The 17785-nt window shown below is 38.6% G+C and overlaps 1 protein-coding gene across 2 annotated transcripts in view; it reads right to left on the minus strand.

Annotated features, from left to right (window-relative positions):
- The window catches only part of LOC131233375 (trafficking protein particle complex II-specific subunit 120 homolog), a 55961-nt gene that overhangs the window by 27434 nt on the left and 10742 nt on the right, over nucleotides 1–17785 (minus strand). For both annotated transcript variants that reach the window (XM_058230063.1, XM_058230064.1), the window contains one exon: nucleotides 8657–8949. In XM_058230063.1, the coding sequence (XP_058086046.1) occupies nucleotides 8657–8949 (293 nt within the window). The remainder of the gene's footprint in view (nucleotides 1–8656; nucleotides 8950–17785) is intronic.

Raw genomic sequence — 17785 nt, forward strand, 5'->3', positions numbered from 1 at the left:
TAACTAATATTTGTGTTGAGAGTAGCAAGTTAGGAACAACCTTTAATTCATTATACATCTTTATGTTGAGAATCTTATCTTAGAATGCCTTTTTGTAAAAGGTCTTTTCTAAGACTATAAAGGGTTAGATGTCCCCACCCTAGCCAATACGCATGTTACGAATGAAAGAGATTTCTCTCCTTTTGCTTTCAGATTGAGCAAAATTTCATCCTATAATTGGATTGATGGTGAGAAACCACGGGGAGTGATTCCCTAGTTATCTTTTCTACTTTTCTCTCTTCTCAACAAAGTATCATCTTTTCTCATCTTCTTATTTTCTTTCTTCTTCGTCTCTTCTTCTTCTTCTTTTTCTTCTTTTTCTATCTTCTTCTTTTAAACCTTCATTCTTCTTTTTTCTACAACCCCTAATCCATCCAAACCTAATTTTAGAAACAACTTTTAATTCATTAAGCGTCTTTATGTTGAGAATCTTATCTTAGAGCGCCTTTTTGTAAAAGGTCTTTTCTAAGACCAATGTTGTCATGTGCGACCACATATCTGCATGTGTGACCGCATATACACGTATCCATATGCAAATCGCATATGCGATCATGGCACATATGCAATCGCATATGTGGCATATGCGAAAATATGCGATCACATACAGCATATGCGATCGCATATTGGCCATGGCACATCGAATTGTTTTTGCAAAAAAAAAAAACAACATTTTGCCTATAAAAAGACTTTCAAATCTTCTCCATTTGCAATATTCTCGCTCTAAAACTCTCTTACTCTCTTCTTCTCTTACATTTCCTAATTAAAAGTGCTCTCTCTCTCTCTCTCTCTCTCTCTCTCTCTCTCTCTCTCTCTCTCTCTCTCTCTCTTGTATTTCTTACTTCCAAGTGATGTTAATCTCTCTCTCTCTCTCTCTCTCTCTCTCTCTCTCTCTCTCTAGGAAGTTGGAAGATCAAGATTCAAGCACTTTCAAGTTTCAAGGAAGATAGCTTGTTGATTTTATACAATAATAAATAAATAGCTTATTGATTTTGTTGTTACTTCTTGTTAACTATATTGTTGAATGTCGATGACTTGACGTTTAATTCATTGTTTAATTGATTTTATCTCTCTCAAATGTATTTTAAATATGTAAAATTAGTTATCTATTAACTTAGAAAAGTTCCCCATAGTTTCTTATATTTTTTTAATTTCACACACACACACACACACACACACACACACACACACACACACACGCACATATGTATGTATGTATGTATTAGTGGTGCGAAACCACGAAGAAAAATTCCCTAGTTATCTTTTCTATTTTTCTCTCTTCTCAACAAGGTATCATCTTTTCTCATCTTAATCTTTTCTTCCTTCTTCATCTCTTGTTCTTCTTCTTCTTTTCTTTTTCTTCTTCTATCTTCTTCTTTTAAACCTTCATTCTTCTTCTTTCTACAACCCCTAATCCATCCAAACCTAATTCTCAAAACCCTAAATCTCTAAAACCCTAATCCTGATCTACCCAAAATCCCAACCCTAAAATTCCTAAATTCCAAAAATGTTTGTCCAAATCATAAATCCCTAATTCCCACAACCTGAAACCCATATTCCCATTTCTAAAAACCTTTAGTCCTACCTAAAACCATTAACCCAAAATCTGAAATCCCAACCTGAAACCAGTGTTCGAAATATCGATACTATCGGCCGATATTATCGGTATCGGGCCCTAGCGAGACGAAACTCCTCCGATAACCCCCGGAAGATACCGAAAATCCAAAACTTCAGATATCGGCCGATATTATCATCGATATCGCACCTGGGAGAGTATCATTATCCGAAAAAATGAAAAAAAAAAAAAGAAAAAAGAAAAACTTTCAACAGTAGATTTCGGTATCTATAAAGAAGATTGTCCTGATCAGAAGCTGCGTTTGATGGGCCATTCGATCCAAGCCTCTGATTTGGAGAGATTTGGCCGCGAAATCCGCAGAAATCGTTGAAATAATCGGCATTTGGGAGAGATTTTAGGGTTCCGAACGCCGGAACCCTCTCTGCTTCGAAAAAAAAAAGGGCCCCGAGCCCTTACGCAGAAGAGGCGGACGGGCTGGTGCATCACACGTCATCGACGTGTTGACGTCACCAAGTTATGTGGGTCCCATCATGAGGTATATATTATATCCAAACCGTTCGTCCATTTGGCGAGCTCCTCGTAAGGCTTTATCCGAAAAATAAGACAGATCCAAAGATCAAGTGAACTACACTGGAAAAAAGCAGTGGGATATTGAACGTCCACCATTGAAACCCTTTTAGGCTCGCAAAAGTTTTGGATCGTATGATATTTGTTTTTCCTATTCATCAAGGTCTTTGTGACCTCATGAACAGATTGGATGGAAAACAAACATTATGGTGGACCCTACGAATGTTATAACGGTGAGAATCATTGTCCTCACTGCTATTTGTGGTGTGGTCCAATTGAGGTTTGGATGTCACTCATTTTTGGGTTCGTGATCTAAAATGATCTCTCCAAATGGATGAACGGTGTGGATATAATAAATACATTATTGGTGGGGCCATGTAACTCTGATCTCCTTTGAACTGTTTGTACAACGTGTACTACAGAAGCGGATTGCTTACTGAGTAACTCAGTACCCCTAGCGTACTGAGTAAACTATGTGGGGTCCACTGTTATTTTTTTATTTTATCCACTCCGCTAATCCATGTTAAAAGATAATTTTATGGCTTGATCTCAAAAATGAAGCAAATTAAAATCTCAACTGGACCACACCACAGGAAACATTTTGATTGAAACTCTACCATTGAAAATTTTTTGGAGGCCAAAGAAGTTTTGGATCAAGCTGATGTTTGTGTTTTCTCTTCATCCATGTCTTTGTCATCTTATGAACAGGTTGGATGACAAATAAAAATTACTTTGGACCCTAGGAAGGTTTCAACGGTGGAAATCATTATTCCACACTGTTTCCTGTGTAATGGTCCACTTGAGCTTTGGATTTACTTCAATTTTGGTATAAACCCCTAAAATTAGCAGTAAAAGTGGATGGACGGTGTAGATAAACCACATACATTCACAGTGGGTCCAACTGAGTTTACTCAGTACGATAAAAGCGCCGAGTGACTTAGTACGCAATCTGATTTCGTGGACGTGTGGGCTTCGCATGAAGTTCATGCGCTGAAAACTTAGGTAGGGTCCACCGTGATGTTTGTGAGAAATCCACTCCGTCCATCCGTTTTTTGAACACATTTTAAGACATTGGACCAAAAATGAGCCGAATCCAAGACTCAAGTAGGCCGAAAACGTGAGGATTGAAGGTCCACAGTTGAAATATTCGTGGGGCCACAGGTTTTGAATCAGTCTAATATTTGGGTATTCAATTCATCCCAGTAGTGATGATGTAATGAACGGTATGGATGGAATGTAAACATCACTCTCGACCCAGGAAGGTTTCAACGGTAGGAATTTCCCTACCCACCTTTTTCTTTAGTGCGACCCACTTGAGTCTTGGATCCTACTCAATTTTTGCCTCAAGTATTAAAATAATCTCACAAAACTGATGGATGGAGTAGATTTCTCACAAACATCACGGTGTGCCGCACTCCTGCGAAAGGATTTAGTAGGAAATCCGCATCCCATCTTGGCACGACACATGCCCATACCTCGTATGGTACACCAGCCAATCCACACCCTCCATCCATTTTCATAAGTAATTTTAAGGCATGAGCCCAAAAAGGAGACAGATGAAAGATCAAGTGTACCATACTACAAGAAAATGTGGTGGCAATGATGTCCACCATTGAAGCTTTTTAGGGCCCACCGTAATGTTTATTTTCCATCCAATCTATCCATGAGGTTTGACAAACCTGGATGGGAAAACATAAATATTAGCTTTATCCAAAAAAAATTATAGGCCCAAAATAGTTCAATGGTAATCATTCAATGAACACTATTTTTTGTGTTGTGGTCCACCTCAGATTTAGATCTGCCTTATTTTTCAGCCCATGCCCTAAAATGACATGTTAAAATGAATTCCAATTGATGTTTGGATGTGACTCATTTTCATACATATCTTTATACATTTATAAATGGTATGCATCATATTTAAATATATTTACCTTAGTTTAATCAGATAACGCATAACTTAGTACCTTATACAAAGGAAATTTATTATGTGCACTTCTTTTTTGATATTTTATGATTTAAAAGTATGCATTAAGGTCTTTTTAAATAATCCCCAAAGCTTCATAAAAAAATTCAACCATTTTGCTAATGTTTCCCCGTGTTTCCCAAAAAGTGCGATAAACTATGAGATACAAACGATATATCCCATGCGATAACCGATACGTATCTGTATCCCAAGGGTGCGATACATTGTGCAATACCGATATTTCGAACACTGCTTGAAACCTCCTAAAACATCAACCTTAGGGCGTGTTTGGGCGGTGGGATTAGAAGGGATTAGGTGGGATGGGATTCATCTGGTCCTATGCCAATTCCACTCCATGTTTGGGAAGAATGGAAAAGCTTGGAATTAGATTAGACGGAATTGCATTGGGTCCCGTGCCAATTTCACTCAATATTAGCAAGTTGTGTAGGTCCCACCATGATGTGTGGCCAATATCCACACCGTCCACCCATTTTTCGAGATTATTTTAGAGCATGGGCCAAAAAATCAGGTAAATCTAAAGCTCAAGTGGACCCCACCATAGAAAGCAACGGGGATTGAATACGTACCGTTGAAAACTTCTTTGGGGCCACATAAGTTTTGGATCTGCCTCATTTTTAGGCCCATGCCATAAAATGAGGTTACAAAACAAATGAACGGTTTAGATATAACACGTGTGTTATTCTAGTAATTTCAAATGATGGTGGGTATATCCATTCAATGTACCACCGTATTACCAACAAAGCATGGAATTAATCTTATACCATGGCAACAGGGGACAATCCCTGCCATGGGTAATAATTATGTTTTTTGAATCCCATCCCACCTAATCCCACCACCCAAACAGGCCCTTAATGTTCCAACCTTAATTCCTCCAAACCTAGATACCCAAAACTCATTTCCCACATTCCCTAGCCTTTAAACCGCCCAAATATGTAAAAACTCGCACAAGACGCATGATTTTCATCAAATTCAGATTTAACCCTATGCTAGGATGGGGGATCTATCTCCCATAGGTCCTCGTTAATTAGTAATTTATAAGATTCACATTGTGGGACTGTCATAGGCTTGAATTTGGACATGTCATGAATCTGAAATTTCTGAATTTATGATAAATTAGCTTTATTTTGTCATTCCATTGTTCTAGTTAATCTGCTTTTTTTTTTTTAATTTCATGACATCATATTAGGTTAGATCATTCTGCCCCGCATCAGTATGTGATCCTGTTATATAAACTTCTTTGTACTCAAGAAACCATGGGTTTTAAGAAAGACACGAAGAAAATGGCATAACAAATTTAGACCCATAAGATACAATCTTTAAGTTGAAATACGATACAAAGGAGGAGAAGTGCACAAAATAAGTTCCTTAAAAAGTCAAGAAGATTGGATCTGCGACTTTGACCAAGGAATAATTAGATTGGGCCCAGACTAGCGCAAACAAAATATCAAACCTACACACATAATAAATGTAGATCTCAATTAGATGAATACGAAAAGAAAATCAGAATCATGATAATATCAAGAAAATTAAGGTCACTGTTGTTTGACCAGATGACTAGACATACCACAAAAAATGTAGTTCACAATCCAAGATGATATGCATAGAAGCAACAGGGTAACAAACAGTGATATCCCATCCCATATATATAGACCAACATGATAATGGAGGTATCTTAAAGAAGATCTTCATATGAAGAAAGCATCTAAAACTCTCACCAAGAAATTGGAAATGCGGAATTACCTTCTAGCATTAGAATTCTTCTAACTTACGGCCTGTTTGGTAAAACTTATTTTTACCACTTATCACTGAAATAGGCAATTTTCAGTGATTTTCTCTCATTCAGACCATTTGGCAAATCTAAAAAATTAAGTCTTAATTTGGATTTTCACTGAAAAGTTTGATTTATTTTTTTTAAAGCTTTCCTTTCCTGACTTAAAACTTAACACGGAATGCGGTAAGTAGTTTTGTTTAAAATCTTTGCTTACTTTTTCACCAAAATATCCTTAAATTTTTTTTTATAAATGACAACTTAACCCTTTTGTAAGTGATTTTCGTGAGCTTTGAAAGACTCGGATTGCAACCCCGTTTGGCAAAGTTCCATGAGCTTCGTCATAATGTATGTGTTATATCCACATCGTCCATCCATTTTGCAAGATCATTTTAGGCAATAAGCCCAAAATTGAGGCAAATCCAAAGCTCAAGTGAACCACACCACAGAAAGCAGCGAGGGCAATGACGCCCATCGTTGAAACCTTCCTAGGGGCCACCATGATGTTTATTTTCCATCCAAGTTGTTCATAAGGTCACAGACCTATATGAAGGGAAAACACAAATATTAGCTTGATCAAAAACTTATGTGGCCCCAAGAAGTTTTCAATTGTAGCCGTTCAATCTCCACTGTTTTTTATGGCGTGGTCCACTTGAGCTTTTGGATCTACCTCACTTTTGGGCTCATGCCCTAAAATGATCTAACCAAATGGATTGACGGTATTGATAGAACACATACATCATGGTGAGGCACACAGAACTTTGCCATGTCAACACGGTAGTTAGGTGTCGTGTTCCATAGTGGGCATCTGATTTGAAGGGCGTGGCCCACCATGGATGGGATCCCTGATCATGGGGGGCACGTTGATGTATTTTCTTTATATCCATGTCGTACATCCGTTTTGAAAACTCATTTTAGGGCATGATCAAAAAAAATAAAGCAGATCCAAATCTCAGGTGGACAATAATACAAGAAATAGTGATAATCGACCATTAAAAACTTCTCATGAGCCACAAAAGCTTTGGATCAAGCTGATATTTGTGCGGCTTCTTCATCTAGGTCTTTGTGACCTTATCAACAAGTTGGATGGAAAATAAACATTCTGGTGGGCCCCATGAATTTTTTAATGGTGGAGATTCGATCATGATTGTTTCTTGTGGTATGGTCCACCTAAGATTTGGATTTGCTTCATTTTTAGGATAGTGCTCTAAAATGAGCTTAAAAATGGATGGACAGCATGGATGTAAGGCACATACATCAAAGTGGGCCCCACAATTAGGGATCCATCAACCTCAGTGGATCCGAGGATCCACCCAAACCGCACTCCGATTTGAAAGGGATTTTGGATTCTTCCGTGACCCCTCCAATACCTAGGTCGGAACTGGTCAAAGCTCCGTGTGACCCACCATGTTGTTGTTTGTGTTTTAAGTCCACAGCCCATCGATTTTTTCAGCTCATTTTAGTGCATCATTCCAAAAAACGAGGCACATCCAAAGCTCAAGTGGACCTCACCATAGGAAACGGTGGGATTGAATGCATATTGTTAAAAGCTTGTTGTGGGCCATAGAAGTTTTGGATCAAGCTTTATGCATGAAAATGATCTAGCAAATGGACAGGTTAGATAAAACACAAACGACATGATGATGCCCCCAAAGCACTAACCAATGCTTCTCATCACTCGGTGTACTTGTCTCCTAATGGCACCAATCAAAAGCTTATGATTATTCTGTGAGGAAGAATATAGTGCACGGTCCATGGTGTGGCCCATCTCACCAATGCACTTTGATCACAGGTATAAGGGCTACACCTATATTATCACCTACTTGCCTCGCTATACAATCAATTCATTTCAGTGCACGAAGTAAGCATGAAAGATCCAGACTATTCATCTAATCGGCTTTATTTAGTGGGGAAAGTATTAAATTTTTATTGGATTGGGCATGGGTGTGCTAAATTTGGTGGTATGGTAATAACAGGTTTCATATGGTACTCTAGAAAAGAATGAAATTTGGACAATATGGGCAAATATGACAAATTGACAATTTTCAGACATTTGTGATTTGTGTTTACCAAACAAGTTTTAGTGAAAAAGTACTTATTTTCAGATATTAGGACTTTTTTCCAGACAAATTACCAAAGATTTTTCAATACAAAGCATTAAAATTCAACACTTCTTAAGTTTTCAACGCTCAAATTAATTTTCAGACCTTATTTTCAGTTTACCAAAAGGCACCTTAGCTAGGTACTACTACAATCACACTTTCTGCTTTTTTAGATTTGAAGGTCAGGAATCAAAGGATATTAAACAATAACATCACTCCATTTTTCGAGCTGAAATAATTTTAAAGCTATGTAAAAAGTACACTCCACTTTTTTACATTCGAATCTATGTGACAAGTATACTCCACTTTTTTTTTCTTTTAATTTCGATGTGTCCAACATGTAAGTGTCAAATAAATGCACAGTGTGGAGCATAATAAATTTCACCCACCACTTTAGGATATAGAAACATAGTAGAATTGGAAAATCCAATGCAGTTAGGCTGTGGTTAAGATAAGAGCTTCACCTAGTGAGCAGATGTCCCATCATTTTCTAAGGAACCTTCATTCAGACCGTGCGCTAACACAATTATAATCATGACATTTACGTCATAATAACTCTTTTAAATAGTAAGAAATAAAAATAAAACAAACCTATACTTCAAAAAGAAATGAATAAAACATACCTTATGAAAGGAAGAGCAGGATCGGCACAGCGAGTTCCAGAAGGGAGTCTCTCAGCAGAGTTTGCAAGAGCACTCGCAAGACCGCTTTGCCCAGCAGGTGTGATGAGGGGATAGTAAGATCTAAGTAGACGAGCTGCTGCACTCCATGCAGCAAGAGGATCCCGAGCACGAATAGAAGAGAGCAGTATCTCCCTCAGAACGACCATTTGCAGGGTGCTCCATTGAGACTCAAATAGTTTGACTATTGATTGAGGGTGCATTTTCCCACCATCAGAATGACTTGATCCGAGTTCCTTTATCAAAGAACAGCAAGAAACCAAAGCATGTGATAATCAGTTTCAGCTGTAGAATTTCTACACAAAATCAGGAAATGCATTAAACATTTTCATCTTTTGACCCCTTAGTATCCCTCCTATTTTTAAATATAAAGAAGAAAAAGCAACATTGACCCATCTTTTTCATTGTCATTTGTCTTGTTGGTGACTAAGATTACGTCTAATTTGTTATTAGTTAATAAAGTAACTAAGGACTTGAATTGTAGTGTGATATTTTATCATGATCATTGTGTTTTCCATGATCTGAAGATGAAGAAGCGACTTGGTGATGGACATGAGAATGATGGTTTATACATTTTTTCTTTTGAATGCTTCAAGTTTCTTAGTGTCAAAAAAGAATACATTTATCTCTAGTATTGTAGGTTTGGTCATCCTTCGAGTCTAGTATCAGTCTTTATTACCAACATCGGTCGAGTCTATTGATGTTAAAAAATTAAAGTTTAAGGCTTGTGTTTTAGCCAAACACCATAAGTTTATTTATCTGCCTGTGGAGAAACATTCCAGTAGAATTTTTTTCTTTGGTTCATTCAGATATTTGGGGTCCAATTCCTATTATTTCTAATGGATTTAAATACTTTGCTTCGTTTATTAATGATGCATCTTGTAAAACATGGATTTATTTGATTAAATCTAAAGATGAGGTTAGCTCTATTTTCAAAGTGTTTCATAGTTGAGTTAAAAATCAATTAAATGCGAGTATTGGTACTCTTCATACAAATAATGCAAAAGAATACATTTCTCATGCTATGATATCTTATCTTCAGGAGCATGATATTAACTCTTAAACCACGTATACATATACCCCGCAATAAAATAGCATGGCTGAAAGGAAGAAAAGACATCTTTTAAAAGCCATGCGACCTCTTCTTGATAGAATGTATATTCCTTTTTTTTGTCAAATGTTGTTCTTACAGCCTATTATCTGATCAATCGTCTCCCCACTAAAGTTCTTTCCCCTGCATGTCTTTTTGGGTGTGTATGTTATGTTCATAACACTAATCCTCTTAGAAACAATTTGTCAAATAGATCTGTCAAATGCATTTTCTTAAGATATTTGTCTTCAAAAAGGGGTATAAATGACTTGATCCTCTTACAAAAAACATTGTCGCTGTGGATGCCAAATTTGTGGAAAATGTTCCTTACTTTTCTAATAGAAAGGGGAAGACATTCTATGGTTCTTCATGTTTCTATTCTTGAGTCCGATTAGATGGTGTTTATGTCTTCTGCACCTAACAATACTAGAAATAAGGTTGATACTGATTCCACTATGTCAAACTGGAAAGTATGTGAATGAACTAATGTTCGTAAACACTTACTTCTCAAGACACCACGGTTGATGCTCATTCAGCTACAAGTACTAATAGTGTACCTACTCGGGTGCCTATTTATGATGATCCTTATTTAAAACCTGCTTTAGAATTACTTTTTGTTGTCAGAAAAGTAAAAAAAGACAATGTACCTCACAACCTATTCAAAGGTTTGTTTCCTATCATTGCTTGTCCCCTTAGCATTAGTCCTTTGTTTCAGCTTTTGACTGTTCTTCCTCTACCATTCCTAAAAATCTTAAGAACGCTCCTATTTCTACTCTACGATGTTGAGCTATGGAGGAGGAGATGGTCGCTCTTAGAAAGAATCATACATGAGAGATAATTGAGTTTCCAGTCGGAAAGAATCTTGTAGGTTGTCATTGGGTGTATGTTTTCAAGTACAATCCCAATGGAAGAAGAACTTGTCATAAAGCCCACCTTGTAATTAAAGGTTTTACACAAACCTTCGATGAGGATTATTCTAAGACTTTTGCTCCTATTGTAAAGATGAACTCTGTACAGGCAATTATTTCTCTTACTATCAATTTAAATTGGCCCTTGCATCAATTGAATGTTAAGAATGTTTTTTTTTGAATGGTGATTTGACTTAGGAAATCTATATGCTTCATCTCTTGGATTTGTTCGAAAGGGGGAGGAGAGCAAGGTATGTCATCTGAAGAATGCGATATATGGGTAGACGCAGGCACCTCGCGCCTGGTTTGAAAAGTTTAGTGGGGCATTGATTCATATTGGTTTCACTCATCCATTCTGATCATTCTATGTTTGTCAAGAGGCATGCAAAGGGGACTATTATTGTGAGCATGTATATGGATGACATTCTTGTTACAGCCTTACAAGTGATTATGTTAATGGCATATTAGAGCTGAAATAATATCTAAGGTATTTGATGTCAAAGACTTAGGACCGTTAAAATATTTTTTTAAAATTGAAGTCTCTCGATCCAAGAGGGGGCATAATTCTGTATCGACGGAAATATGCTCTTGAATTGTTCACTTCGACTGAGGATCTTGGTGTCAAACCTATTGATTCTTCATTAAAAGTTAATAAGAAGCTCATGGCAAATAACATTGGTGCTACGTTCATCGCACTGATTCCGAAACGGCCAGGTGCTTCTGAATTGCAAGACTATCGGCCGATTAGTCTCATAAGTAGTTTGTATAAAATTCTGGCGAAGGTGCTCGCTAACAAACTGAAGAAAGTAATGGATTCGATTACAAGTCCAAATCAATGTGCGTTCGTTCCAGGAAGACAAATAATCGATGCAACCCTTATCGCCAACGAATGTCTCCACTCCAATCTGCAATCGAAGGAGAAGTTCATTCTTTGTAAATTAGATATGGAGAAGGCGTATGATCACGTCGAATGGGAATTCCTCCTCTATCTGAAGAAGCGGATGGGCTTTGGTGACCGTTGGAGACAATGGATCGAGGAATGTATCGACTCTGCCCATTTTTCTGTCATTTTAAACGGAACTCCGAAAGGGTTTTTTAAAAGCTCTCACGACCTTAGACAAGGGGACCCCCTTTCTCCCTTCCGCTTCATCTTCATCGGTGAAGCCTTGTCAGCTATGCGCTTGCAAGCTCAATCGGAAAACATCTTCGGGGGAGTCCGTATGAAAGGTGTGCAAGTTCCGATATCCCACATCCAATTCGCAGATGATATTCTAATTTTCTCTGAAGCAACTCCTGAATCAGTTGCCAACCTGTGTACTGTGATCAGATGTTTTCAAGTTGTGGCAGGATTGAAGGTGAATCTGTCCAAATCCAAACTATTTGGGGTCAATCTGGAGTTTCAAGAGACGGAGGTGTTAGCTGATCTTATGGGGTGTGGTGTGGGATCCCTCCCAACTGTCTTCGTGGGACTTCCCTTATGTGTCGGGTAGCCTAAAAAACAGCATTGGGAAAAAGTCTTACAAAGATTCAACAATCATTTAGCGGGATGGAAACGTCGTTACCTATCCATGGGTGGGAGACTAACGCTAATTAAAGCCCCTTTGTCTAATCTTCCCACATATTTTATGTCTCTCTTTCGTTGCCCAGTCGCGGTTCTTAAATCTATGGACATGCTCCGGCGCAATTTTCTTTGGAGTGGCAATGAAGATAGGAAGAAGTTCAGTCTGTTGTATTGGAATAAAGTCTGTAAACCCTTCGAAGAGGGTGAAGCTGGTATTAAAGACCTCGACTTGATGAATCAAGCCCTGTTAAGTAAATGGATCTGGAGACTTGGTTATGAAAAGGACAGACTTTGGAATATTATCATTAAGGGAAAATATGGGAGTTCGATTGGAGGCTGGTGGACGATCGATTCCTCTCTTTATAGGGCATCCGCGATGTGGAGAGGTATCAGTCGGATGAAAGAAGAGGTCACCCGATGGATCAGCTTTGAAGTGGGTAAGGGAGATTGTATCCAGTTCTGGCAAGACATGTGGATAGGAGACATGCCGTTGAAGGATAAATTTCCGTCCATCTTTCGGGTGGCGAGCAAGAAAAACAATTTCATAGCCGATAACTATACCCTTGTAGCAGACAAGCCTGTTTGGAATATCCCCTGTAGGAGGAACCTTCAGGACTGGGAAGCTGATCAATTTGTTGAATTGTTACATTACATTCAAGAAGTCTCTTAGTCATGGCCGTAAGGCCAGCATCATCTGGAAACCTGACAAGTCATCTATTTTCACGGTAAAGTCTTTTTACATAGTTCTATCGGCCAACAATGTTGCTGCCCCCTCTCAACATCCCCACTTCCTTTGGAATTACGTTGTCCCTCCAAAGCTCCAAGTGTTTGGTTGGCTGGTTGGGAACAATCGAATTCTAACCCTGGACAATCTTAGGAAAAAAGGAATGATCCTCCCCAACGTTTGTTTATGCTGTATATCCTCAGAAGAATCTGTTAACCATCTGTTGATTCACTGTCCATTTGCCTATTCAGTTTGGTGTGCCTTTCTTTCTTGTTTCAAGATTAGCTGGTGTTTTCCTAAGGATGTGGACACCCTTCTTAAAGCCTGGCATGGGGTCAGATTAGGGAAACTCAAATCCAGGATCTGGCGGACTGGAATCTTGGCGAGTTGGTGGACTCTTTGGATTGAAAGAAACAAGAGATGCTTCAGAATGTAGCGAAGCCCTCCCACTTAGTGTCCTGTTATGCTAAATGTCTCATCGCCGAATGGGAGTCCAATAGGCAAGGGACCAATGTTGATCTTTCTTTTCTTCTGTCCTAAGGGGCTGTCTCCTCAGTAGTTCCCTTCTTTTGTAATTTTCTATCTTTTAATATAAGTTATCTTTCAAAAAAAAGAAGCTCATGCAAATGATGAGGAACTTCTTAATGATTCTCGTATATGTAAGCGCTTAGTTGGAAGATTGATATATGTGACGATTACTCGACCAGATCTGTCTCATGCAGTGAGTCTAGTTAGTTCATGCATGCTCTCCATTCTAGTCATCTTGAAGACGTTTGTCACATCTTGTTCTACATCAAATTGTCCCTAGGGCATGGTATCCTCTTTGGTCATCATCATAACCTTAATATTGAGGGGCATTCTGATGTCGATTGGGCAGGTTCCCTGGATGATCATTACTCTACATCGGGCTACTGTACTTTTTTTGGCTTCAATTTAGTCACCTGGAATACTAAGAAGCAAACAATTGTAACACGATCCAATGCTAAGGCGGAGAGTATCATGCTATAGCGAATATGATATGTGAACTTACGTGGTTGAAAAGCTTTGTTTCTAAATTAGGATTTCCTATTAAGACTCTTATGCCAATGCATTATGACAATCAAGCTGCTACTCATATTATCTTTAATCCTGTTTTTCATTAGCGCACAAAACATATTGAAGCTAGTAGCACTTTATTCATGAGAAGGTTGTTGCATGTGTTGTTTCCACTCCATTTGTTTCGTCTTTCGAGCAGTTGGCAGATATCTTCACAAAAGCTCTGACGGTAGAAGTTGGATGATGTATTCATGACAAGCTAAGCATGATTGATATCTATGCATCAGCTTGAGTGGGAGTGCAAGTGTATGTGCGCTTGGGGCTATGACTAGGCCCATAGGTAGATACACCTGGTCCTTAGTCTTAGTCTTTTTTCTTGTTTTATCCTTATTTTTATGTTTCCTGATTTCCCGTCTTTCTTTTGTTTTTTTCCTCCTAGTAAGGGCATATATATAATTGTACCATTCTCCTATTGATATAAATAAAATAGGATCAGACATCTGAACAGCATGAGCTTCTTCTCTCTCAAATTCTCTCCTCTAACAAGAATGATAGTCTCATGTATGGTCATTAGAATCTTTCACCTTTGCTAACTTAAACCCTCCAAAATATGCAAACGAATGCCTAAAAGAGAAGACAACTAAGAGGTTGTTTGGAATTGTGGAGAGCATAGGAAAGGAAACACCATTTCACAAGAAACATTGTTTCCGAGAAAGCATGAGAAAAAATATTTTTTTTAATTACCAACATTTTCTCAAAATAAAATAGGACCTATTTTCAAATTAGATGTTTGGCAAAATAAAACTTTTCGGAGAATTTTTTCCTAGTGTGCAAAATGAGTTTGGATTGAAAGACAGTGGCGTGATCCACGTCTGCAAGGGCAATGCACAAAATGGATGCATTGGAACATTGTTCCAGTATGTGTTGATGACAGGATACTTGACTTTCTCTTTTTTATGGAGGTTAAAGAGGTCGGTTACTCTACAAGACCTTGTAAAATAAGCTTATTGTACAAGTTTTGGGGGTGGCCCCCTCAAGCCTACATATGCAACCAGCCGTGCATTACATGATCCCCATCGTGCAGGCCACCATGTGAATTTGGAGGTGATTGAATGATTTTCTTTGGGTGGGGCCCAGTGTGTTGTGAATATGACATCCAACCTGTGCAGAATATGAGCCCCTTCATGGTGATGGGATACCCCACAAATCAGGCCTATACTATTCTTTGGTGGGCCCCACCATAGAAAAAAATGGACAACTATCCAAAAACCTCTCAATTCACGCAGTCACCCACATGATGGTTGGATGGTATATACGTCTTTCATGGTGGGCTAAGTCATATTGTGCATGTAAATATACCATGATGGGGCATCCAATTCATGAGGCTAGCACACACTGCATATATACTTCTTCCAAATGAAGAGGCCATTTCCCCTAGACTATTGTAAAATATGGTTATATTACAATTAGGTGTGGAGCGCACTGTGATGGACGGGCCACATCCACTCTATCCATAATGTGTGGCCTTTCCACTCACTCCATCCTTAAAAAATCATATCAATACAAAACATAGGTGGGTCACACCACAAGCAACAGTTGGAATGGGGATGCCCACCATTAAAATCTACGACATTGTGTGGGGCCCAAAGTGTTCTACATAAATCATCCAATCCATTCATAAGACGAGCTCAACCAGGATGAGGGGTTTGATGGAACGAGTGGATTTCATAAACACGTGATAGTGGACCCCACACATGTAGTTGGAGGAAAAGCTTACTCTATAAATGTTGTAAAGCAAGTGACGAGAAATAATGGGAAATGATGGGAAAGGAAACTTGCTTTCCAAGGGTGGAAGGTGAGAAAATAATTTGGAGATACTGTTGGAAACGCACTTCCCTTGGTTTCGACTATCACAAATGTGGGAAAGTAGGTTTCCCGGGAAACCCTATTTCTTTTCCCACTCTTTCCACAAATCCAAATGGCCCCTAAAATGAAAAAATATAAGGGTTTTTCAAGAAAATTACCTTGGAATTCAAACATAACCAAAAGAAACGTTTTCTTCGATACCTTCGAAGTTTGGCGGGTGATGCCAAGAACCACCGATGGCCTCTTCCTAGCATCAAATATAACAAAAGAAAAGTGTTCTTTGATACCTTCGAAGTTTGGCGGGTGATGCCAGGAACCATCGATAGCGTCCTCCTAGCATCTCATGGGGGTGGAGTTGGGCAAAAAGGGCGGATTATTATGTGGGTATCTCTTCTGTTCTGGCAAGTATTTGGGCCTTATTGGGGGTGGGGAAGGAAAGACCAGCATCAAAGGTCTTTAGAAGGGCAAAGTTTGATGTAATGGGTTGGGCCTCAAGTGTAAAGGCTAAGTATCCCTTTTCTTCTTTACCTTGGACTTCTTCCTTTTTTTTTTCTTTTTTTTTTTTTTTTGCTAGATGTCTCATCTCTGTCTTCTCTCTTTTCTAATAAAATTTTGTTGCCTCTCGAAAAAAAAAAAAGGTTTTCTTCAATATTATACATCCTTCTATACCTTTTTGATGTTGAAACACGTGGGAGAGATGAGACTATCTTGAATTCTTTTCTCAAGGATTTTGAGTAAGTAAAAACTCAAATTCTCTCCTTTTTCTCTCAAAACTTGTAAACGGACAAAATTAGGGAATATTTTAAGAGGTGGGCCTCGTAAAGCTTTTAAAAACAAAAGAGCAAAAACAAAAATAAAAGAAATTTGACGTTGAGACTTGAGAGAGCTTATGATCACGTCGACTGAGAATTTTTTGATTATATGTTGGGTAGACTAGGCTATAAGGATAAATGGAGGATGTGGATTCGGGGTTGTAGCAAATCCCCATCCTTTTTTGTGCTTGTTAACAGATCCCCAAAAGGTAATTTCAAACCTTCTAGGGGGCTAAGGCAAGGGGACCCGCTCTCTTTGTATCTTTTCCTTGTTATGGGGGAAGCATTCAGTCGTATGCTCATTAGAGGCCAAGAATGTGATCTTTTTTCTAGATGTCGGCTTGTGAATTTGGGAGATTAGATATCTCACCTTCAATTTGCGGATGATACGATCATCTTTGGTGAGGCAGATCCTCAAATGGTCAAAGACTTGAGAAAGATAGTCATGTGATTTGAAGTTGTATCCAGTTTGAAGATCAGCATGGCCAAAAGTGAGATGTTGGGTATCAATCTCGTTGGGTATCAATCTCGATGGTGAAGAAGTTGCTCTCTTAGCTTTGATCTTTGGATGCAAAGTGGGCTCCTTTCCTTCCACATATTTAGGGGCTCCTGTTATGTATTAGCAAGCTGCCCAAGCATGTAAGGGACAAGGTTATTGAGAGAGTCAAAAGGAAACTATCTAGGTGGAAGGGTAGATATCTTTCTATTGGAGGTCGTCTCACTCTTATCAAATCAGTCCTCTCCAACATGTTGTTATACTTATGTCCCTATTCCAATGTCCCCACTCGATGCTAGTACTTTTGGACAAGTTAAGAAGGAATTTTCTTTGGCAAGGTTCCAACGAAGGTACCAAATTTCACTTGCTCAAGTGGGAAGAGGTTTGCACACCCGTGCATCAAGGTGGGTGGGAGTGTGAAACTTAGACAATATGAATGTAGCTCTCCTTGGCAAATGGGTATGGCAGTTCAGGACAGAAGGGAATTTCTGGCATTGTATAGTTGCTAGCAAGTATGGGCTGCAAGAGGGTGGTTGGGAAACCAAGCTATCTTCCTTGTACAAAGCTTTGCATGTATGGA

This window comes from Magnolia sinica, chromosome 18 (genome assembly GCF_029962835.1).
Source record: "Magnolia sinica isolate HGM2019 chromosome 18, MsV1, whole genome shotgun sequence".
Lineage (NCBI taxonomy): Eukaryota > Viridiplantae > Streptophyta > Magnoliopsida > Magnoliales > Magnoliaceae > Magnolia > Magnolia sinica.